The following is a 23,964-nucleotide window of genomic DNA, read 5'->3' as shown; positions in this document are numbered from 1 at the left end:
ACCTCCAGTGAAATCAGTGGATTGCATAAAGAATTCAGAATTTCACTCTAAATGTACGTTTAAACAGCATGCCCAACATTAAAACCTTAGGGATGGCCTCAGACAGACACATGCCAAGTTCCCACCAGGCATCATGTACCTCCTTCTAGAGGCAGAAACAATAAAGCTGGTCCTGCTACTTGAAGCAGGTTTAATTTATCCCAGGAAACCTGAGCAATAGTGTTAAGCAACATAATCAGAAACCCAGGAATCTCATAGACTCGGAAATGCTATTGAAAAATGTGACAGTGGAATGAAAATAAAAAGTCTTACCCTGGTGCAAACAAGCTTGCCCAACCTGGAATGAATTTGGGATCCCTGGAGAAAAGCATGATTGCAAACATGCAGAAGAAGAAGAAAATTGCCTGTTCTGCAAACCTGAAATGAAAATAAATGCAGTTAAAATGCTGATGTGCTAATCAGGTGGATCCAAGCCAGGACAACTGTTGAGCTCAGGCTGCAGCAGCTTGGGTGAGAAGTTAGGCTGGTTTCCTAAAAATAACTACAGTGAAACATCAGAATAGATTGTAAATCTATTTGCAAATATTGGTATTTGCCAGCAATTATCTCTTATTGGAAGACATTAGGGAGAGGCAAGACAGGCATCAGGAATGCCTAGATGTCAGGAGAGGCATATGCAAGGCTGACCCTGTGTGTGCAGAGTGTGTGTGTGTGGCAGAGAGCACGGGCCAAGCAGCTCCTCGTGGTCATTCCTCTTACCGCTGCCCTCCGGGATGTCCCTCAGGCATGGCCACCCAGGGATGCTCCCACTCCAGTTCAAGCCATGTAAAAGGATGGCTGAGATTCAAATCGTGTATGAGACAGCAGGAACAAGCTTCTTCAAGGTCAAAACCTAAACAGCACCCCTTAGACACATGACGAACAGCAGGGTAAATGGCAATGTCATTCACTAAGGATCCAGTGGAGTCAAGATTTAGCCAAGACAGTGCTCAAAACACTGTTTAAAATCTCTCCGAGCACAAGGAAGGGCATTTAAACCATTGGGGAAAAGCCACTTGCACTGATTTTAAGTTATGGGGTTGCTAATCAAATTGATAGAGCTCAGCTTAATGGACTTTCTCACTCCTAGACCTCAAAGTGGGACTTTGATTCTTTCAGAGACATTTCGCAGGCTGCTCGATAATGTACCGAATGGAACAAATAAACCAATTTCTTTCATTTACAGCACAGGCACAGACAATTGCCTTTGAAGAACCACTCCATTTTCCACATAACAGCAATAATTACAATGTCGATAGCATGACACAAACATCGCTGAATCGTCACAGCATTGCTGTGAGTATGAAAATATTGGTTTACACATGGAGAAACACAGACCATTTAAGGTTAGACCTACAGTTTCAAAAACATTCACTAGCCCTGGCTGCCCAGAATATCGGTGGCTGGTTGGACATACCTAGGGTTTGATTCCTAGAGATAATCAGCTTTTCCTGTTTCCTTCTTTTTTGGAATTCCTCTTAAGTCTAAAACTCACGATTCTTTCTGCTGGTTCCTTTCTCCAAAATATGATCCCCACCATTGCAATCTGCACCAAGCTTTTTCCAGAAGACAAGACCTTTGAGAAACTACAATAAGAAGCTAAAAGTCCCTTGTCCTGTCTTCACCTAATAGAGCTGAAGGAGTTATTCAGAAAAAAATAATGTATTCCATGACATGGCTCTGACTGCTTTCCATATACTTTCTTTAGCAGCTATTAAGATTCCTTACAGCATATCCACAATCCATGTGATACATTATCATATGGTTCATCAGTCTTTCCAGTAAATGCTTCCTACTTTGCAGAACAGGTATGCACAAACCTTCAGAATTCAGCCTGTGTTGGTTAGTACGTAACACACGCAGGATTGGTTTTGTCCATGGAGCAGAAAAAATTACAAACAGTAATTAAACAACCCAGCATGAATCCACACAAATATGAACTTTGTTGTTGGGAAGATTTGAGCACAAGCTGCTGTTGGCAACTATTCATGTTAGTGAAGGTGAAGAGGCTGGAGCGTGCAAAAAGCAAACTTAAAGAGCTTATGAACACGCTGAGTGGAAACATGCATTTCATCTTCTTCTGAAAAACTCCATTTCCCCCATTCCTCCACTCTTAAGACAGGACATTTCCAAACCCACTTGATTTCTTTTTCATTTCAGCCCCGACTTTACAACTCACTTTGTTGGACCTAGTTTCTGATAGTCCTCCTTTATGACTTCTCTGGCTCGGGCTTCTGCATCCACTCTTATATTTGACTTTTTTGTTCTCCAGCCCCTGCCAAGAAACATGGTTACATTTTTACATGCCTCTAACAGAACTGACACACAGTAGATACTGCATTTCCTACTGCAGCATATGCCTGGCTCCGGGTACCGCTCCAGTGCCTGCTCTGCAACTTGCAAAGAACTGCACATCTCTGGCAGCTCAGTTTGCATTTTCTTCAGATTATGAAGACTAATGATGAAAGGCTCTGGTGCAGACAGAGGCAATAAGGCCCTATTTTATATATCCTTTCTCTATGCATTCACACAACGGAGACCCTGCAGAGGTTGGGAAGCTTCCTCTCATTTACATTCTGAACTGTTTCCTCCAGCATGGGCTCTGATTGCCAAAAGAAAGTCCCAGCAATGCCGGATTTCCTCATCTCTAGCCGTTACCTACTTGGACAGAACAACTGGGAAGAGGGTGACACAGAAAATTAATCTGTCCCTTCATTTCTTGAGTCACTTGCAATTTCCTGGGTGATCCCATGATGCTGCTGAGGGTCAACAAAAATGTGAGGAATTTCTAACTGGCCGGGAATGTTAATGTGCTCCTGGCTAAGCCTCTTAGCCCAGCGGCTGTGCTGACTGCACACACAGTTTGCTCCTTTGTAGTATGTGCATACAAATGATATATTCATATCTTGCACTGCATCTCCCGTCACAACCCATGACGCTGAACCCAGTCTCTAACCGTGCCTGTGACCCTGATTAAACCCACAAACCCAGCTCTGCATCAGGCACATCCATCCTGCCCCACGGTGCTGGCGTTTCCCTAATTCATTCACTGTTTCCAAGGGATATTGCGACTGGATCTTCTATACAGATGAAGAGTTGATCGCTCAGAAGTTCCTGAACCCCAACCAGCTATACCTGGTCCTTCAATTTCTTGGGTTTTGCGGGGTGTCATTAACAGCAGCCTCAGCTCAGCCAGCCCATCCCTAAGGCTTTTCATGCCTTCTGGATTCAGGCAAAGCCGACCTACTCTTGGAGCGATGTCCATCCGCCTGTACTGTGCTGCAGACACCAAGGACTTGCCCACATCGAAAGTCCAGCCACTGTCCCCAAGCCGTTACAGCCAAAGCAGTCCAACAGACTCCTGCAGAACCTCGGCTGTACTTGTGCAGCTTTGCAATGTCTCTTCCAAGGCACCTTGCCACTGGGGAATACTGGTATCTGCGCTGGCCCAGCTATCCCAATAAAGCCAGGCTTTGTGCTGACAGAGATGAGCCAAACAAAACAAAAAGCATCACGTTCCCCAAGCACAAGAACAATTTCTCATTTTGCCAGGGGCTTTGGCCAGCACAGCTACCTCTTCCATCACCTGGTTGTCCAGGGCCATGGCAGCAGGACACCTCTCCGTAGGATGTGGGGATTCAGGTTCTGCATCACACAAGCGCAGAGCAGCACAGGTCTAAGTGGCTGTGTGCCGGCAGAGCAGCCCACAGCAGCACGCCGAGCCTCCCGTGAAGCTCCACAAGCAATTTAAGGACCAGCTTTTGGCATTTTCTGGATTGAAATTTTCCCATTGATTTTTTTCCTGTCTCTGGGACAATGTAAATATTTGGACACCTGCTTTCTTCCCCCACCCCCTCTGTATTTGCATTTTAAACTCAAAATAGCAATTAAAGACTTCTCTAAATATTGGAAGTTCTGTACGGTCCCCAGAGGAACCAAGCCTGTGAGCCTGTTACTATCATGTGAGAGTGTGTAGGGGGAAAAGGGATCCAAATGAATGAGCATGGCAATGCTGCAATCATTTTAAGTAGTGTACGCTAGGGGTTGCATGTATCCAGCAAAGATTTACCGGAAAAACATGTTATTCTCAGTTACAGATTAACACATTGTTGTAAAATTAAGACCTGTTGTGAAGTAATCCGTTCCAAACCCGAGTTTCTGCCCCTTGAACAAATCCTGGCTCTTTCATGTTCTAGGAGATTTTTGCTACTAATTCCAGGAGAACCAAGATTTCATGCTGGTCTTCAAAGTTTGATCCTGCTTTCCCTTCTGTCAATGAAAATCTGCCACTGACCTCCACAGGACCAGGTCAGGCAGTAAAACAACCTTTAAGAACTGTACATTTAACTGAATGAATATATAATACATACTCTGTACACATATGTATTTAAGTTAGATAAAGTATATGTAACCATGAGACATCTTTAAACAATTGCTGTTGCATATCAGCGTCTTTAAAATAGATGACTGATAACAGCATGAGCATCCTGAAGTTAGTTAGGAAACCCCCCACTATCCAGGACATGACTGGGTGATACTGGATGATATCAGTAGATTTAGTATGAGAATCGTGATGAACATGCATTTCACAGTGCTGGTATAACCAGACTACATATATGTGTAGGGAATATAAACGTACCTCAGGTTAATTCCTCCATATAGGATGGAGATCCATAGCCATCCCAGGAGAAGAAAAATCAGCATTAAAGGAAATGCAAACATAAACCAAGAACCAAAGTTCACCACATCACATTCTGGAAAATAACTAAGCAAATGGGAAAAATCAAGTTAATCCAAGAAGGGAAAACAACCCTTCCAATTTACGGGTAAACAAACATCTGAAATCGGCAGCAAAACATCCCACAAGTGCCAGCGTGCACTTTAAAACTGTTCTTCTGTGTGCACCAGCAGTTATCTGGGCTCTAGGAGATCTGGGGAGTGTTGTGCTGGAACAACCCATCCAGGCCACCCTGCCACCCACAGCTCACCCATCCCAGCTCTGCAAGCCTGCAAGGGGAGATCTGACCCCCCCCCTCCAGAGCACCAATGCTTGCGTACAATGATGCCCCTGAGCACCCAGGATTAAACCATGCTACAATAACTGCTGGACAGTCTGAACATGAACCTCAGCGAGATGCTGTACATGGCTAGGGGAGACTGCACATACCACTTGTAGAGGCTAGCAATGTTAAGAAATACCTATGGGCACTCAGGATGACACAAATCTCTGTTCCTACGCACGTAGGAGGCATCTTTTATAACTAAGAAAACAGGCCAGAAGTAATGGTTTCCTTCTTTTTCTTTCTACTGTTTTTCTTCTAGTATTCTTTCTTTTCTATTTCTTTCTTTCTACAGCAGTAGATACAACGGGTCACAGAACGCTACATGGCGTGTTTCATCAAAACTGTTATGAGATTAATTGCAAGCATGTAGTCAAGTCCCATTAAAGTCAATGGGATTAAGAGCGTCAGTGAGGTGAAGCACATGTGCACCCATTTCACTGACAGCCTGCCTGGGTATGCTGCAAACCTCCTAAGCTGATGCAACCACTCTCTGCTTTCCTCTGCTCACAAAGTTTCCCAAAATATTCTGGAAGTGCATGAATTTCCCAAACCAGCTCTTGGCACAGAAGGGAATTTCCTGCAGGGATGGGGAACACGTCTCTCTTTTCCAGGATTTACAAGGCTCTCCAGGGCAGCCTCCCATACCTCTTCAGCTGTCCCAGGAGGATGAGGTTTGGTGCAGTTCCCGTCAGCGTTGCTGTTCCTCCGATGCTGGCCGCGTATGGGATTGAGATGAGGAAACCTTTCCATATATTTGTTTTGTATTCCTCCTCCTTCTTTAAATCTGAGAGAACATCGCTGGCAACCTCCTTCTCCTCCGTCAGATCTTTGCTTTAAAATAGTCCAAAAGAGAATCCGGTGAAAGCCCTGGTTTAAATACAGTGCAACCACTTCAGAGTCTTGACAGAAGGAAAATTCCCAGTTTTTAGAAATCCAAGCTAATACTGTCCTCAAGGACACATTAGCAGCTCAGGGCAGCAGAAGGGTCTGCTCAGTGAACTGCCATGCAGGACTGGCAGCCGTGCAGAGGGCAGAGCACCCTCAGCACCCATCCGCAGGAGCTGAGGGTGCACATGCCTTGCCCAGCCCCTCAGCAACTTGTAACACTTAGCATAAAGTCCACAGGACTGCTAAAAGGAAAAAATAAACAAATAAAAAAAAATAAATTGATAGCACCGAGAAGAAAGAAACACCTGATCCTGAAAAAATGCTTCCTTCCCATCGTTGTTATCAAAGCAGGACCATCACACCAGTGTGTAAATCCTGGTGGGTTTTACATCACCAGCTTCACACATTTGATGTTCCTGAGAAAACCAAGGCACAATTCCCCCGCAGGAGACACCTCTGGCTACCATTTCAGAGTGGCTGGAAAATCTCTGCAATGATTTGGACATGCAGAGGGATGCTGGACACACAGAAGAGGGTTTCTATCATCAGGCTGCTAGTGATTGGGATGTTTGGTACAATCAAAACATTTCAATGATTGAATTTCAAATTCCTAAAACTTGCTCTAGCTCAGGGGATAATTCTCTCTCTCAACTCTCTAATACAAACTTTATAGTTAACTTACTCCTCAGTACTTGCCAGAAACTGCATCTCAGTTGGTACAGTGTAAAGTTTATTCTGCTGTAAAGATGCTGAAAAAGAAAGATGAGGACTTTAAAACAGTTCAAAGCATCTAGAAAATTCTCCTTGAACCAAACAGAGGAACGGAGGAAACAACTGCCATTGACAGAGGAGGGGCTGTGCGAACAAAGGGCGAGCTCAGGCCAGGGGACAGGGTCAGGAGCACCCAGAGGGCGTGGGCAAGCCCATCTCCCCCTGCCACCGCCGCGGCTTCTCCTCCAACACCCAGAGGCACTCACACCGTCCTTTTACTACTTCTGCCACTGGCTGGGCTCTGGGGTCTTCTAACGTGACCAGGAGTTCCAGGGTGTCTCTTATCAAGCCAAGGGGTTTGGGGTGGGGTGTTCGTGGGAAGGGTGAACCATAGCTCATTCTTAGGAAGAAAAACTTGGGCATGATGTACCCATAAGGCACATTCCCCGAGGTACAGCAGGAGCACTCCCTGCTGCGCAGCTCTGCTCCCAAGGGATGAGAATTTTACCCCCTGCAGACACCTAGTGCAACGTCACCAGAAAGCTGTAATTCCCTCTTTAAAAACAAGAGTGAGACTCATTTGGAAATTAGGCTTTGTTCCAGCCCAACATCCCCTCCATAAATGATGGGACCAGCAGGCTGAGCTACCGGTCCTCAACACAAGTTTAGGGCCACCCCGGGGGGATCCTGCTGCATACTCAGCTCCCAGGGACCCCCCTGCACATTTCATGTGGGCTCTGCCTCACTGTCCTTAGCCACAGGGAACACCAGCAGGACCCAGGAGCACTTGAGGAAAGGGTATATTTTGACCAGAAGGACCAAGGTTCTCTTTGGCAGTAAACCAGGAGGTGCACGCCACTCTACCGCACACATACACATGGGAGGATTCAGAAAACGAAAGACAGAAACGCAATACAACCACTCTTTTTTTACGAGATCTCACACTAAAGCTTGTGGCATTTGCAGTCCTGGCTCACAGCTTAACCTCCTGAGGTTGGGCGTAGAGGTGTGCCATTAACACCCATTTTCCATGTTCTTCCTCAGGACCGGAGCACTTGAGAGTTTTATCCACCTTCAGCCCAGGTGGCCCTTCCCCATCACCACTGGCCCTGCTGCCTTGCCTTGGGCTCTTTGCATGTTTCGGGGTCCAGAGCCCTGTCCCTTGTCACCTCCCTGGGCTCTGCAGGCCAGGGCAAGCTGAGCCCAACTCCTGGTACTGCCACCCCAGTGGTCCCCAGATCTCCTCACACCCATCCTCAGACTGAAACACCAGCCTCTTCTACCTGTACATGCCCTAGAGCCCAAAAGCAAGCGCACGGAGGAGGGCAGTCAGTGGGCAAAGTCTCTGCACCCACTCACACGTGTGCCAAAGACACCGAGCTCGTTCCAGCGCAGTGAACCAAAGATTTTTGCCATGTCATGTTTTACACATTGCTAATTTACGGAATTGGAATTAACTGGCTTGGACTCACACATGCTGAGCTTTCATCCCAACAGTGCAGTGATGGAGGGATGTAATTAGAAGGACGAACATTAACCCGTGGTTTGACTGTTGATCCCCTGACACATTTAGCCCAAGCCTCTTACCACTGCCACCCCATTCCAGCCTAGCGCTGGCTCTGCAAAGACACATATTCCGTTCTACCTCTTAGCAGAGAAAAAAAATGGAAAAACATTAAGCCCAAACTCCCATCCCATTTTGCCAGGGCCATCCGCAAGTTACCTCTCACGGAAGGTTTGCAAAAGGCAGCCATGCAAAGGAAAGCCACAGCTACTGCGGAACAAACTTTTCCTATGAAACTCGTAAGGAGGAGTTGAAAATTGTTACAGGCGCGTAAATCAGAAGAGGCCAAAGACCCCCGAGGTAGGACCTGGCTGTACGCACCTCTCACGGAGCAGCGCAAGCAGGAGTCAGTGGCCACTTCACCCAAATACCTCATACACCTTAGAGGCAGAAAGGCTTGTCCTAGGTAAGTTCGGCTTGAACAACACGTTTATTGTTTCCAACAGGTTGAAAAGGCCTGAGAAGGAATACTCCCACCCCCCAGGGAGCGCAGGCAGCAGCGCTGGGGCCAGGCAGCCAGCAGTGTCCACAGCCAGCATTTCCCACACGCCCCTGTAGAGACATCATTTGCAGGTCTCCAACCCAACAAAACACCTCAAGTACTGACTGCAGTTTGTCCCGAATTTGCAGAAGATACTCTCTACGCAGGAAATAAAGGATGGAGATATTTCCTTGTGATTTTTACCTGGAGATATTTAAGCTGCTCAGAGAAATGAAATATTGCCGATGATGGGTTAGTGGGCAGAGAGCAGGAAAGATGGTCAGACTCACTAGCACAGCAGCTTCCATCTCGTCGTCAGACTGAATTGTAGGGAATCTATAACCCACCTCCAAAATGAAAATTCTGGAAGCTGAAAAAAAGTCTGTTGGTGTGCAGTTGATAGCCCTGCTTCAATCAACCAGAACCAGCTGGGACTTCAGCCACCAAAGCTCACTTCGGAGCGCTCTTGCATCAGTATCCAACGGTGACAAAATGAACAAAATGCTGCACCCAATTTTAACTGTCAACAACAACACAACCATGCAAGTATTTACTGATTTGTAACATGGCTGAGGATGGACATAAGTGAATGCAACCTTGAGGTTCTCCCATCAGCAAAAAAGTGCTACCAACTCAGTGACATCACTTTAATTCTGGCCCTGTGTGTGTAAGCAAAACCCTTCACAAAGCTGGTTTAATACTTGCAGAGATTTCTTCAGAAAAATCCAATGCTTTTACATTCTACATATTCTTTTATTTTTTTATATATTTTTTCCATGCAAGTATTTTTTTGGCCTCCTTGACACCACTACGGTGTTAATAAAGCATGTCCAAGCAGATTTGCAAACTGATTTTATCATATGTCATTGCAAAAGCTTGCTTCCACATACAGGCCCCTTCACAAACACATCTGTTTTTTGGAACACAGATTACAATTGAATTAGATTATAAAATTAAATTATGAAATAAGTATACCTTTTCCTCAAAGGCACATTCCTTACATCCAGCCAGCCCTGCTGGAGATGTGCGAGCAGCCCTGACTGCAGCGGCCACCTGCCAGGCAGGAAACCCTGCGGAACGCTCACCTGCACATCTCCGCTCCTAGGCGGAACATCAGATTCGTCACTTTTGACTGACTTCAGGTGTAGGGCTTCCTTCGAGGAACTCTGCTTTTCTCATCCGTTCAGAAAGATTACAGAAAAGGACGAGTCTACCTTGGGGCACTAAAGTTCACATAACAAGCCTACAAGAAGACCTGCATTTTGATGTTGTACACTTTTCAGATTACTCCTCCTTCACTTTTTATTACTTCTCTAAGTTTCTACCTCAAGAGAAAAATACATCATCACACAATCACATGATATTTGCAAAGCATCACTTTATTCATTCTTCTGCTTGCATGCCTCTCCCTTTGCCTTTGCTGGTTTCTCTCACCACTGTAAGCACTGTGGGCCAGGGACGTTAATTTTGTGCCTGCCACTGTCTAGGACAAGAGGGGTCTTGATTTTACACGTTCCCAAACTCTACTGTATTTACAGTCACAACTACAGAGTCAAATCATTTCAGAGGGTGGGATCAAGGAGGTTAAAAGCAGACTGACGAAAACACAGTGCTTCTACAGAATAAGAAATTATAGCAAGAAGGTCAGTGGGGTTGATTTTAATAGATGTGAACAGTCAAAAACTCATGAAGCAAATGTGATAAAGCAACCTGGTGTGCAAACATGATTGGTAGACATTAATGATGAATTATTAATTTTATCTTTATTAGAGTATGCAAATGTTTGAGTCTACTTCTGAGGACTCATTTTTCTGTCTTAGAACTCAGTGGGAACCAAAAGGCCATTGCTTTTAAGTCACAGGGGCAGAAGAATTATTAATTAGTGCAAGGAAGAGAAGCCAAGACTACTGCTCCAGCCATCAGTAACAGCTGCAAAGGGAACTTCACGAGTTCATTTCTGGTTTGCTGTTTCTCACCACTGTCTGCCAGAAGCCCAAGCTATTGGTAAATGACTTGCAAAGACAGAGCTGGAGGAAGAGCTTAATCTGACTGCATACCCCTGATCCAGCCTGTCCACAACCCGCTGAGGACCACCACCAAGCAGTATTATCAAGCTGGAAAAATCACAGAGCGCTTTCTAAATGGGTATTTAACCTGCCAGCCTTTCATCTTCTCTTTCTCCTCCAGCTCAGGCTCCAGTTTCATGGATGAACAAACAGGGAAATGAGAGGATAACCCACCTGCCCATGAGCACATGGCAATGGAGGGGACATTGTCCTCACCCGTACCCTGCTCTTGCCGCCCGGGCAGTCCCTTGCCTGCCCCTGCAGCAATGCACCATCATGTAGCACTCATCTGTCCAAGTGTCACTATCTACAGTCCTCCCCGGCTACCCCCGCAGTGAGGCATCCCTGTGAATCCCATCACCACCGTGCCCACAGAGCTGGAGTGTAACTTGTGCCAGCAGGAGGTTTACAGAGCAGGTTGGCTGGGCATCACCACTTCTTGGGTTTTCCAGACAACTCATAAGCGTTACCCCCTGCATGACATAAAGAAGGGGCAAGATAAAAGGGAGTTTTATGCCAGTACTCTTCCACCACAGTAATTTAGTGCATTAAATAGGACCAGCACTGAGATCAAGCTGCAGCTAAAAAAAAAAAAACTGGTACTTGTGCCAGTGAAGTCAATATAAACGGGGCATATTTGACAGCAGCAGCACAGACCTCAGCCGGCTTATACTACTGCCCTGTCTCAATTACCTTGGTTTTCTTCATTTTCCCTGTTCATATCCTTAGATGTGTCTTTCTCCCCAAAGAGGCTTTTTAAAATTGCATTTGCAATTGGAAGCATCATAGCAGTGGAGGCAGTATTACTTAACCACATGGACAGGAAAGAAGTTGTCAACATCATCCCTAAAATTAGTCTGGAAGAGAAAAAAAAAAAAAAAAAAAAGGAAAAGCTGAATGTCTTCAGTTCAGCAAGTCCTCTGATATATTACAGCTATAGGAAGGAAAGCTCATGTGCAGGGATAACAAAACCAACATCAAAAAGGACTTCTGTGACTATCTCATAACTGGATTGAGCACAAATATGGGGCTGAACCAAATGATTCTCCTCGTGCTCCACTGGCCTCTGAGCAAAGGCAAACAGCTGGATAAACTTAATAAGCTGGAGAACAGGGGGTGTGGGCAGCCCCCTCCTATGGGAGCTGCTCACATCACGACCCACCACAGCGGAGCTGCTTCCCAAGCGCCTGTAGCTCACGTCCCCATGGAGATCCCCCTGCCCCCATAGTCACCTGGCTGGCTGGACTCCCACCAACATCAGCACCCGGAGTGCAATCCTGCGGTGTAAATTCCACTCCTCAATGGCCGAGGCCATGATTAAACCACTGAGGAAGAGGAAATTTGTGTCTAAAAAATACTGCGGGCAAACTTTGTTAGATGGGAGGATCCCCAAGAAGGGGAAGAGGACGATGGGCAGCAGAGCAGTCACGGCCAAGGGCAGTGCTTCTGTGCACCAATACAGGGCCATCAGCAGGATCACATAGAGACATCTTCCTTCCTGCAAACGGAGGAGAGAGGAAAAATAAGACATGTGGCATTACACAGATATCTTTTCACCTACAGACATTTAGCAAGCAAAATGCACCAGTTACTCCTTCAAGGACAGAGTATTTCTCCCAAAGCATTTCCATCAAATGCAACATCTTCCCTGCTACAATGTGTAGGGGTTCAGGACTTACACTGATCTCCTCAGACCACAGCAAAACCCAACTTCTCCTCAATTGCCTAAGCCTCCTACGTGCTGCAGGGTGGCAGTGTGCTGGGGCATCAGCCAAGGAAGTCCTGGAGAGTAGAAACTGTCCCAAAATGTTGAATTAGGGTGCCAATCCTCAGCAGGCACTGCTGCTAACATCCTCAGGTGTCCCAATATCCAACCCTGCTACACTTCACATTCATGCTTCCTCTCCAACTTCCAACTTTCTTCTCCAACAGCCTGTGCTTTGCGTGGCTACAGAGAAACAGCTTTGAGAGGTGGATGCATCGAGTGCCCCCATTTGCAACAGGAGGCACACAAAGGTTTCTTTTCTTGGATCAGAGTCTCCCAAGAGATCTGTGAGAAACCGTTCCATGGCAACCCATCCCAGTCCTTACGGAAATCAGTAAATCAAGCACCCTGGTGGCACGCCGCTTCCTGAGGGCAGGGAGCTCGCCCATGTCCAGCATCACCCCAGCCTTGGCCAAGGCTGGCAAGAACCCAGCACCCCCGCGCCACTGCGTGATTCATTCATCCACCCAGGAGGCACAAACTAGAGCATCTGTCGTGACAGCCACATCGAAACAACAAGCGATGGGAAGAAGTCAGGAGAACAGCTCCAAGCCCAGGAGGGGAGAGCCCTGCAGGGGGGGAAGGGCAGGGGGGAGCCCAGTGCAGAGCTGGGCTCGGTCACGGCAAGGCTGAACGAGGATATTGTCAGCAACCGTGGGGCAGAGTGCCCACAGCGCTATAAATAACAGCTGAGAGTCATTTGGAAGCCACAGAGCTATTTATTTTACCACTCTTTTCCAGCTTGTTGAACAGGTTGAATTGTTACTCAAAGGCACCTCTGTCCCTCTGCTTGGACCTCCCTCCGCTGCGCCCGGGGCTGGGGCTCGCGAGGCTTTTTGCGAGGGGGATGACGGCTCCGCTCCCGGCTGCGGCTGGGTGGGAAGCAGCGAGGGGCTGTGTTTTGGGGGTAACGTGGTCCCAGCTGCAGCGTGAGAGGGAGCGGCAAGGCGCCAGAGCAGGTACAGCAGAGCTATGACTTGCCTGGCCACCTGCAAAAGATTCCCTCCAGGTCTTAGCTGGATGTGGCTGTCCCCAAGCTCCTGAAGCAGATGCCAGCCCAGTCACAAACGGGGAATAAAACACAACCACCGTTACTGAGAACGCCAAAGAACACAATCTACCCTGACACCCAGCTGGGTGCATAAAGCTGAGTGAATTGAAACCAATGCTGATTTATTGTTCAATACACCTGTAGCGAGTGTTTGAGAAGTGGCAAGAATGACAGAATTTCTGATTTGCTTTTAGCGCTCAGTCTTTGCATTTCACCAGCAGTTCCACTAGTAAGGTTCCAGTGCAGGTGGAAACACAGAACAGAGCAATTTGCTTTGATTTATTTTTTTTTTAATACATTAATCACAACAGAGCCCACACTTCACATGAAGCTTCCAAGACCTGGATTTAAAGACCACTTTCAGTCCTAATTTTATATCCCAGTAAAATGACACACGAGATAGTGTGAAGTAAAACCTTTACGTTCCCAGCGCAGCCGGGGCACCTGGCAGCTCCCATGAGCTCCCCATGGCCTCGCTCCCTCCAAACCGGCAGGACCAGAGCAACAAACCTGGCAGTGCGAATTTTTGCAAAAATAAAGAATCACAGTTTAAAATGTTTGCACACTAGATTAGTGATTTCACTCCCATGGCAACTGATAATTGCTCTTTATTCTGGTTCTTTTCATACACCAAAGAAATAGCCTTGGTCTCATTAAGCCCTTTTCCATTTGATCTCTAAAGGCCGTATAAATAATTTTTTACTCCCGTTGGCACAATATTCTCCCGCTTTCTGCAAGGGAAGTGGCACAAAAGTCAACTTCAAAATAAAGACACTGCCTATTACAGGGGTGAAGCAACTTAAAATATTTAACAACGCCTTGATATAAGAGCATATCAGTGAAGGCTTTAATTGACTTGATGAAACAGATAAGTACCATTTAGAAAACTAATTTTAAGTAAGGGTTATTTATTCTCTGTTGCACAGAAAATGTTCTGGAAAACATTGCAATGAAACACAGCATGACTCCAATCACTAATCTTAGCGCAAGATCAAAAGCCATGGGGTAAAACCAAAACAGGGCAGAAAGAACTGCTTATACAGAAGGTTTTCCTGAAATTTTGAAACCTATGTGGATCAACAACAAACCACTTGAAAAAGTAAGCTGTAGTATTGTTTATCCAATTTTTTCTACCACAGAAGAGGGCAAATTGCACAAGTTTTACTTAAGATCAGACCCTTGTTGAACAAAAAACGAACAAGACCACTTCAGAATAACTTAGATTTGGAGCAAGCACTCCCCAGAATAAAAAAATTTAAAACCATTAATAACATTGAACCAAACTCTATATAAAATTTAAAGGTTCTTGGTTTTGAGATACCTTGCAAGTGTTAATTGCAGTGCCCAGCGAGTTTGCCGAGTATGCAAACAATAACTGCTAACAAGTGTCAGAAGAATGGTCTTATGGGGAGGTGGCCTCAGCTGCCCAGGGATGCTCCAGGCACCATCGCTCCTGCACAATCTTTATCCTTTGATCCCTCCGCTGCGCCACCATCAGACTCCTACTTCTCCCACCTCCCTGGCAGCCTTGGTTTTATTTTTTTTCTTTTTTCAAAATAAGTCTATCAAAGTTCAGGGGGAAAATGGTAGTGCACACAAACTTTAAAATGGGACTTGCAATTGGGTTAATTTTATAACCATTTAATGATTTCCAGGGAAGTGCTCGGTGGCTCTGGACTCCAGCAGCTCCCCTGCCTGTTGCTCAAGAGCCTTGGGAACGACCTCTGCCCCTCCAGACAGATCCTGTCTTCGCTGCACTGAAAGCTCCGGGGATTTTCCACACTGGGGGACCTGCTGAGCTATGGCAGAGGAAGCCAAGCCACGAGGTAGTCTCCGGTGGGCAAGGAGAGCTGGAGGGAGCGGGAGGTCTCCTGGAAGGGCAGATGAGGTGCCCCAGGGAAAGGAGGTGCTGGCAGGGAACATGGGTCAGATAAGGCAAACTGGCTCGCCCAGGCATAGCACCAAGGAGCAGGCGTGTACAAGCCACCAGTCCCCACCACTAGCCTCAAAGGGGATATCAGGCACTTCAGCTGTACCTTGTTCTCCACCAGCCCCAGGCAGCTCCCGGGCAGCCCAGTGCCACCTGCCCAGTGCTCACAGCCTCCCCACCAGACCCAGCGCCTGAAGAAGCCCTACCTCAGCACAGCCAAACTTCAGGTTTTCTCTACCAACCTTTGCATGTTACATGGTCATCACAGCCTCATCACCCCCACACAGGCTCTCCCACCACCCTTTCACCCTATGACCAGGCAAACAAATGAGTGGCAGACAGGTGCCAGCGCTCCTCCAGTACCTCGATCCCGATACCAAGAGAGGTTTTGGCTGAACTGGAGCTTTTCAAGCCCTTTTATCCCACTGCTCTCACAAAGGAACATCCTACCTGTGACGCTCAGAACTATTCGGTACAAGAAAGTACCAGTGGCTTTTAGCATCTCACACTGCAGCTGTGACTGTGCTACTGGCCATCTCACTCACACTGCCTGTTCTCCGATGGGATGGGTATGTGAATCTCCTTTCTACTAACCCAGCTCCTCCAAAGATTATGTAATCTGGACATAAACCAAGCCCTGTTTACCAGCCTGCCTGCCAGCTGGGTTGTTTTGCTCCCACTGAGTATTTGCAGAGTGGCTAGAAAGGGGCCAGTGATACAGGGACGCAAGCTGTAAGAGCTTCAGGGAAGGTATTTTGCTCTGGAGTTATGCTAAAAAGAGATAAAGCTTATTAAACACTTATTTAAACCTCTCAAAGTATTTTGTAGTTGGCAGAAAAACAGAATCATTTTCTCTATTTTACAAACAGGACAGCTAAAGCTCAGAGAAAGCAGATAAATTGACCAAGATCACATAGGAAAGTAATGAAAAAAATTGAAATGGGCATCTTTGAGATCTTCCCTGGCTCAGAGGTGTGAGGCTCACACCTCTTGGAGGCAGCTACAGATCCTACATCTTCAAACATTCATCAACCGTGAAGCTCAAACACTGCAGTGTGATGACCCGACACCCTGTGCAAGGTTAGCAGGGCTCCCGTTTTAAGTCTCCATTTCAGCATCAGGGTTTGGTTTTGAGATTGATCCACCACATTTGATTAGGAAAAAAAAGAAACATTTTCAGTGACAGTGAACCCACCATAAGTTTAATAAGCTGTTCCTATGATTAATTAGCCGCGCTGTTAAAATTATGTTGTGATAATCTGAATCTGCCAGCTTCAACTTCCTTTGACTACATCTTCTTCTATGCGCCTCCTTTATGCCTTAGCTCTGGCCACCCTTATCCAAACTCTCCTCATGATGGATGTGCCTTCAAGGTAGCAATCAAGTCACTCTGTGCCTTTTTATTCGTTAAAAGAAATGGGTTGAGCTCGCACAGCTTTCATCACATGGCTTGTCTTCCAGTCCCTTCTTCATTCTGAGACTTCTCCAATTTGTCAAAGCCACTTCTGAGCTGTGGAAGCCAGACTGGAAGAACATTCTGGTGAAAGCCAGAACCTCAGCCAACAGCAGCCTGGTAGATCCTCACTGCTTGCTCAACTTCCACATGTCCACACACACGAATATCACATTAACCCTCTTGGCTGTGGGTAGCCAGCCTGGTAGCCACATATTGCCATCTCAAGCCCTTTAGTGGCATCTGATTCCCAAGAGGGACCCCCAACCAGCCTGACCCACGGCCAGTGCTCCTGGCGACCTCAGTCCACCTGGGGCTTGCAGAAATGCACCCATTTACAACAACCCTCAGGCAGCCTTTATAAAACTACTATATGGAAGTTGCCTAAACCTGTAGATGTTAAAGTAGCCAGGGTTGGACACCAACTATTTTAACTTCCCTTTAGTTACTGTCACAACAAAGACATTTCATTATCAGACAGCTTCTTATGATACAGCACTGTACTATAAGCACTCTCCTGAGTACAGAACAAAAATGCTTCGTTGAATACGCCTTCTTCCGTGTTGTCCATCTGGCAACAGAATCCATGGGTCAGATTCCTTCTGTGCCGCACACTTGTGCTCAACACCTTGCCCAGGAATTTCTTCCTCAGTTCTTTCACATTCCCTTTAAGGTTTTCTACAGTTCTTAGCCTCCAACTAATATTGACTCTTGCCCACTTCCCTCTTCCCCCAAGTATTGCTGCTTTCACATTCTCTCTGTGCCAGCTTGCTCTTCGCCAGGCTTGCCCTCCCACCAGACTGAAGCTCACAGTACACACGGTAAAATGTGGTCACGCCACTTCCAGTAATCACCCCTCTTTCCCCATTAAAGTTCTTCCTCTCATCTAACTGACCACTGCTTCCACTTTTGTGAAATTGGACTTTCTAAACCACCAAGCGCAGACATAGCAGAGATGTACTTCATGCACAAAACACATAATCAGGCTGCAATCACTTCTTTCACCTGCCAGGCTGCTCTCCTGACTGTTGCCTCTTTACCTGCCTGTGTTCCTGCTGTGCTCTCCAGCCCAGGATCCAGATCCACCTCCCAGGACACCCCACCAGCCCACTTGCATCACCCCTCTCCCCACAGAGCCTCTGTTCACATTCTTTGCTTCCAAGTGCAAGCAATGTCATTTTTCTTCTGGAAGTTCTTAAGGTCTCCTTGTTCTAATGAGGAGGACTCATTACGTCCAAGTTAATTTTAAGTTGCTCTATGGACACCGAGGAAGTCAAGTCTGTTTTCTGAAGGCACCGGGCCCTATTTGCCTGCTCAGAGCTCCTTTTAGCAGATTTGGCTGCCTCAGCTGTTACCAAGCCAAGAGGCTGTAGACATTGAGTTCATTAGAAGCTGTTGGAACAAGCTCTTTGCACAGCTCATTAAAAGTGCCCCCCATGCCCCTTCCAGCAGAACAGTTCCTCCAGCCCCTCCTGCCCTGTCCGAGCTCTTTGCAATCATTCACAGCCCTCTGAGCAGGGGGGTCACAGGCACTTCCACTCACGGGACAAAAATTCAGCCATTTCAGCAGCAACCAGAGCAGGTGGTGACACAGACACCCTTGTGTAGAGAACTGGTACCTGGTGAGTTGCTCCTCACAGAGCATGTCCTTCTGCTTTTTTACGTGATGGACACAGGTCACTGTTCCAGCCACAGTTTGGGAAGCACACCCCGAGGTCTCAGCAAACCCACCCACAAAGCAGAAATGTCATTTCTCTATTTAAGAGAAAAGAGATTGTAGACAAAACCACTTATGCAAGTCTCCCTCTCCACAACTGCAACCTACAAAGGGCATCAATGTAATGCCAAAAACAAGGGCCATCAATGTAATGCCAGCACCAGGGCCAGCCCTGACACAGTCCCTCCGTGAAGAGGCTCACACAGAGACCTGCAGGGCAACAGCTGATGAGAGCTTTAATAGCAGCTTGCGGGTACGGATGCTGGAGAACATCAGCAATAAGCAAGGCCAGACTTGATGGATTATTTTTCTTAAGGGATTTTGTCGCCAGGGAGATGTCACCTAGGTGCAGGTTTCACTGGAAAACCCATTGCATCCAGGCCACAGGGTGCCACTCAGAAGCACACACTGACCCAAGAAACCACGTCCTATTTGTGGTTCTTTGTTACATCAACTTCAGGTCATGATTTCTTGGTCTCCAGATTCCAAGTGAAACGCTGCCCTTGAAGCCAAAGCTCAGGTGGCTTTCTATGGCTCCAGTCCCTTGGGAGATTAAAACTGCTGATCATCCTAGTGGGGAGAAGGTGACACAATGTGAGAACAGATTTTAGCATCCGCAGAGCAGGAAAGTATTGCAGAGGTGCCTGTAAGACACCTTCTCACAAGGGAAACCTTACAAGGGCTGAGCCTCCCTGCTTCTCATCTACCAGTTTCTATTACACCCTGCAAGGCAGCACAGCAACCATCCTTGCAGGAGCACAGGGTTCCCCAGCCCATCCAACTCTCCCATGCTCCAGGTGTGCACACTCAGCACCGAGGTTGCTGCAATGACTGCACCGCACCCAGCGGCTCCTCCTGCCCCAGCCTGCCCTCTCTGGGTGCCCTGCCTGGGACAGCCTTCCAGTAACACCAGCAGCAGCACAGCCACTTGAATTCCTTGTGGGACAGAGCCTGCTGAGCACCTGCAGCAGCTCCTGCCTCCTGACTGCCTAGGAGAGCACAAGACTGGACTCGAGTCCTGTGTTAGGGTAAGCCATCTGACCCGGGTGGTGCACGCGTTTTCCATCACACGCCGGGATAACTTCCAAACTCTACCATCCCAGACTCCCTGCCTGTTCTCCTTCTTGATGTTTTTACACCACAGTTAAAAGCGTAACCTGCTGCCCTCCTCTCCTGCAGCCCCCTGCGGCTCAGGCTGCAGAGGGCAGTTCAAGCAGGTTCCAGACTTCAGAGCTTAAATCCCTATTGATGCAACAACAAGTTTCTTTCCTGGCAGAACAAGTGAAAGAATTTTGTGTTGAAACTAAGTGAATCACTAACCCCTGAACATGAGCAGATACAATTTTGGTTGGCAGCTCACAGCTACCAAACAAACTGCTATGCCAGACTCGGGGAGAACCTGCTGAAGATGCAGTCAGGCTTGCTTGAAATGTTGCACTGGTTAACAGCCAACAAGCATCAGAGTTTTGACAGGGACCAGCGCAGGTGCTGGCCAGTCTCACTGCTGCTACCAACTGTAATGCATTTAGCACTGACAGAAAATGAAGAACAGATCACTAAGGCAAGGAGGCAGAGCAGCCAGCTCTGCCAGGGCCTCACCTTCCCTGCCGGCAGCTGCCCCTCTGCTTCTTCACCTTCCCATCACCAGTTCTCCTTCAATAAAACAGCACTGCTAGGACTGGGCTGTGTGTGAGGTCCTCCGTGGGTCCACCCAGGGGCATGCTACTGGCACACTGCCAGAGCGGAGCAGGCATCAACAGCATCACTACGCCAGCAGGGGCTTTTCTTCTGTACACGCAGAGAAATCCCTTCCCTGAACACCCAAACCTTTATGCAGCAGGTGTAACGCTACACGCTTGTACTGGTGCACAGAGCATCTAGATCGAGGGCCTTCCCGCAGCACAGGGCCAGGTTCACCTGTGATTTATTCTCACAATTACATTAAAATAACTACTGAGCAGTTCAGGCACCAGCCATGCTGAGCGCACTGTGCGTCTCATCACCCTCTAACCATATCTCACAATTTTACAAGTGCCAAAGTCAAACAAGATACTATTAAATATCATTGAAGTCACTTGTTCAGCTACTGTAAATGAACATACAAATATAATTACCTACTTATCAAACTGTAAAGGAATTACATACCTATTGTGTAACACACTTTCTGTTCTTTGAGGTGGACATTTAGTATATTCCTATTAAGAACTCACACAGTAATGCCAAACAGAAAAAAGGGAGAACAAATCCAAAGAATTTTCTCTTTCTAACATACGGTACCATTAAATAAATAAATGATCATTCTATGTCGTTTTGGTGTGTTTTTTTTTTTATTTGGGACATTTATTTTGCTATCTTGAATGCAAAGGTTTAACCTGACAAGCACTACACAGACAGAAGTGTATGCCATGTTTGTGTCCTTACAGCACTTGAATCATTCTATAATCACCAGGTACTGAACATCACTTATTTTCTGATGAGAACAAAGTCATTCTCAAATGGATCTGAGTCAGAATGTAAGAGTGAAATCCTGCCCATACTGAACTCAACAGCAGAAAATTTCCCCAGTGACTTCACTGCCCTCTGGACTTCCACTGAAGGCTCAGGAGCTCCTGGTGCACAAAAGCTGTGTATACAGGACAGCTGCAAAAATCCTCCGGCCCAAAATCATGCCACAGATCGCTTGACGTGCGGCCTAACACACATGCCAAAGCCCAAACCTTACCAGGAGACCAGTTTTTCAATGCTTACAGAACACAGTATCTTACTTGCAAAGCCTTTTCAGATATAGCACCAAAGGTCCACCCCGAGAACAGCCCACAGCAGCACGGGTGGCACGTGTGGCTCCCCCGCATTCCCCAGCCCTGCGGCACGAACCTCTCTGCACAGCCACCTCCAGCTCTGCCGTGTCCCTCTCTCCCTGCCCACACCATGATTCCCATAGCAAAGGGGATGGGACAGCAATGCCAGGCAGCCTCAGAGCCCCAGGCACCTGCCTTCCACCCTAGCTCTACAAAAACCTCACTGCACGATGCTGGCCATGAACCTGCTTTGCCTCAGTTTCCCCAGCTCCCCTTTGAGTGCTACCGATAAAAACAGCAACAGGTATCAGCAAGAAGTACTAGTCAGTGCTGCTCAGTTTGAGCGGATTCTGAAACACAGGCTCCTCACACTTCCCAGTGTCCATCAAAGCACCTTAAACAGAGTTCATGCTATCTATCCCTTCTTCCCTCTAAAAAGTTAAAATAACCCCAGAACGCCCCCTCCATTCATACTAAGGTGGCTGTGGAAGGGTGAGGAGCTGTGGCAGGCCACAGGCTTTGGTGGCCCCCTGCCTCCACAGGGAAACCCTGGCAGGCAGCAGGGTGACCCTCGTGAGGGCCAGGCAGTGCTGGGGCTAAGGCAAGAGGTGAGCAGCAAGACAGGACAGAGCCCCACGGCTATGTCCCCGCTGCATGTCCCCAGGGCTGTGCCCACAGTTTGCACCCCCAGTCTGTAACATTGATCCATTCGCTTGGTCCATGCCCTGCATCAGCATCCCCGGCTTGCACCCCAGGTCCATGGCCCCAGTTTGCGTTGCCCCATCGGTATACCAGAGCTGGTGCCCCTAGTCTGCACCCCTGGCTGCAACTGCCACATCAGTGTCCCCAACCAGCACACCCCAGCCAATCGTCCCGACTGTGTCCCTGCTCCACGCGCCCCAGCTGCTGTCACAGAACCATAGAAACGTTTTAGGTCAGAAAAGACCTTTGAAACCATCGAGTCCAAGTGTTAACCCAGCACTGCCAAGCCCACCACTAACCCATGTCCCCAGGCACGGCATCTACATGGTTTTTAAACACTTCCAAGGATGGTGACACCCTCGAGGCAGTTTGTTCCAATGCTGGACCACGCTTTCTGGGAAGGCATTTTTCCCAATATCCAATCTAAACCTCTCCTGGTGCAACTTGAGGCCGTTTCATCTTTCCCATCGCTCGTTACCTGGGAGCGGAGACCGACCCCCACCTGCCCACAGCCCCTTTCAGGCAGTCATAGGGAGCAATAAGGTCCCCCGCGGCCCCCTCGGGGGCTCACTCTAGGGTGCTAGGCTGCACCCCCAGCCGCCCCTCATCAGACTGGTGCCCCAGCCCCGGCCACGCTCCAGCCCCTGCACGTCCCTCCCGCAGCGAGGGGCCCAGAGGCGCACGCACACCCCGCACATCGCCCCCCGCCCGGCGGGTACCTTGGGGGGCAGGCTGAGCAGCACGGGCAGCAGCGCCAGCGGCGCGCACAGCAGCACCACGAAGCGCCGCACGCTCCACGCCTTCTTCACCAGCGCCCCCAGCGCCGCCATCCCGGCCCGACGCCACCGCCGCCGCCGCCGCCGCCGCCGCTTTATCCCGCGGAGCCCGGCCCGCCCCCGGGAGGGGCCCCGCCGCCCCGCCCCGCCCGCCCCGGCCCCGGCCCCCCGGGTCGCCCCGCACGGCCGTGCGGAGGGGTGAGGGCGGCGTGCGGAGCTCCGGCACCACTGGAGCGTGGAGGGGTCCGCCGGGTTGCGTCTGGTCTGCGAGTAACTCAGGCTCGATACACCTGATGTAAAGAAATAGTACGAGCGTTTGGTAGGAAAAAACACCCGAAGGCGGCGGCTGAAACACCGGGTTTCCCTCCACGGCCCGAAACACCGCACCAACGCACAAACGCAGAAAGGCACAAACGCACAAACACAGAAGCGCACAAACGCACAAACGCACAAACACACAAACGCACAAATGCACAAACGCACAAACACAGAAACTCACAAACGCACAAACACACAAACGCACAAACACAAACTCACAAATGCACAAACGCACAAACAAACACACAAAGGCATCAACGCACAACCACACAAAGGCACAAACACACAAATGCTCAAAGGCACAAACACACAAACGCACAAACGCACATCGCCAGTGCCTCAAAGGCGTTAGACGCGGAGCTGCCACTGCCTTTGACAATTCCATGTCACCAGTGGCTCAGGGGTCTGACAAGCTGTTTGCAATGCCACCTGAAATGCTTTTTTGGTTGTTTCCTTGAAAATAAGTGAACACAACCAAACAAAAGGCCAGTGGTGCGGAGCAGGACGGAGCCATGGGAAATCCTGGAAAAGCAGGAGGCAGAGCCTTGGCTCGCACAAGTATGAGCCCCAGCGAGTGAGTAGCATATGACTGTACCCTGGCTGCCCTTAACATAGCCAGACCCACGCAATTAAGGATGCTTC

At 48.1% G+C, this 23,964-nt stretch overlaps 1 protein-coding gene across 1 annotated transcript in view; it reads right to left on the bottom strand.

Moving 5' to 3' along the window:
• The window catches only part of SLC13A3 (solute carrier family 13 member 3), a 28,401-nt gene extending 5,338 nt beyond the window's left edge, over positions 1–23,063 (bottom strand). Inside the window, exons 1-8 of the mRNA XM_037402546.1 lie at positions 22,948–23,063; positions 12,045–12,310; positions 11,506–11,669; positions 6,673–6,739; positions 5,748–5,933; positions 4,679–4,804; positions 2,219–2,314; positions 313–417 (exon numbers count right to left, since the gene is read on the bottom strand). Coding sequence (XP_037258443.1) covers positions 313–417; positions 2,219–2,314; positions 4,679–4,804; positions 5,748–5,933; positions 6,673–6,739; positions 11,506–11,669; positions 12,045–12,310; positions 22,948–23,058 — 1,121 coding nt within the window. The 5' untranslated portion in view covers positions 23,059–23,063. The remainder of the gene's footprint in view (positions 1–312; positions 418–2,218; positions 2,315–4,678; positions 4,805–5,747; positions 5,934–6,672; positions 6,740–11,505; positions 11,670–12,044; positions 12,311–22,947) is intronic.
• Positions 23,064–23,964: the final 901 nt, after the last annotated feature.

This window comes from Falco rusticolus, chromosome 10 (genome assembly GCF_015220075.1).
Source record: "Falco rusticolus isolate bFalRus1 chromosome 10, bFalRus1.pri, whole genome shotgun sequence".
Classification (NCBI taxonomy): domain Eukaryota; kingdom Metazoa; phylum Chordata; class Aves; order Falconiformes; family Falconidae; genus Falco; species Falco rusticolus.
This window is presented reverse-complemented; position numbering and strand designations above follow the sequence as displayed.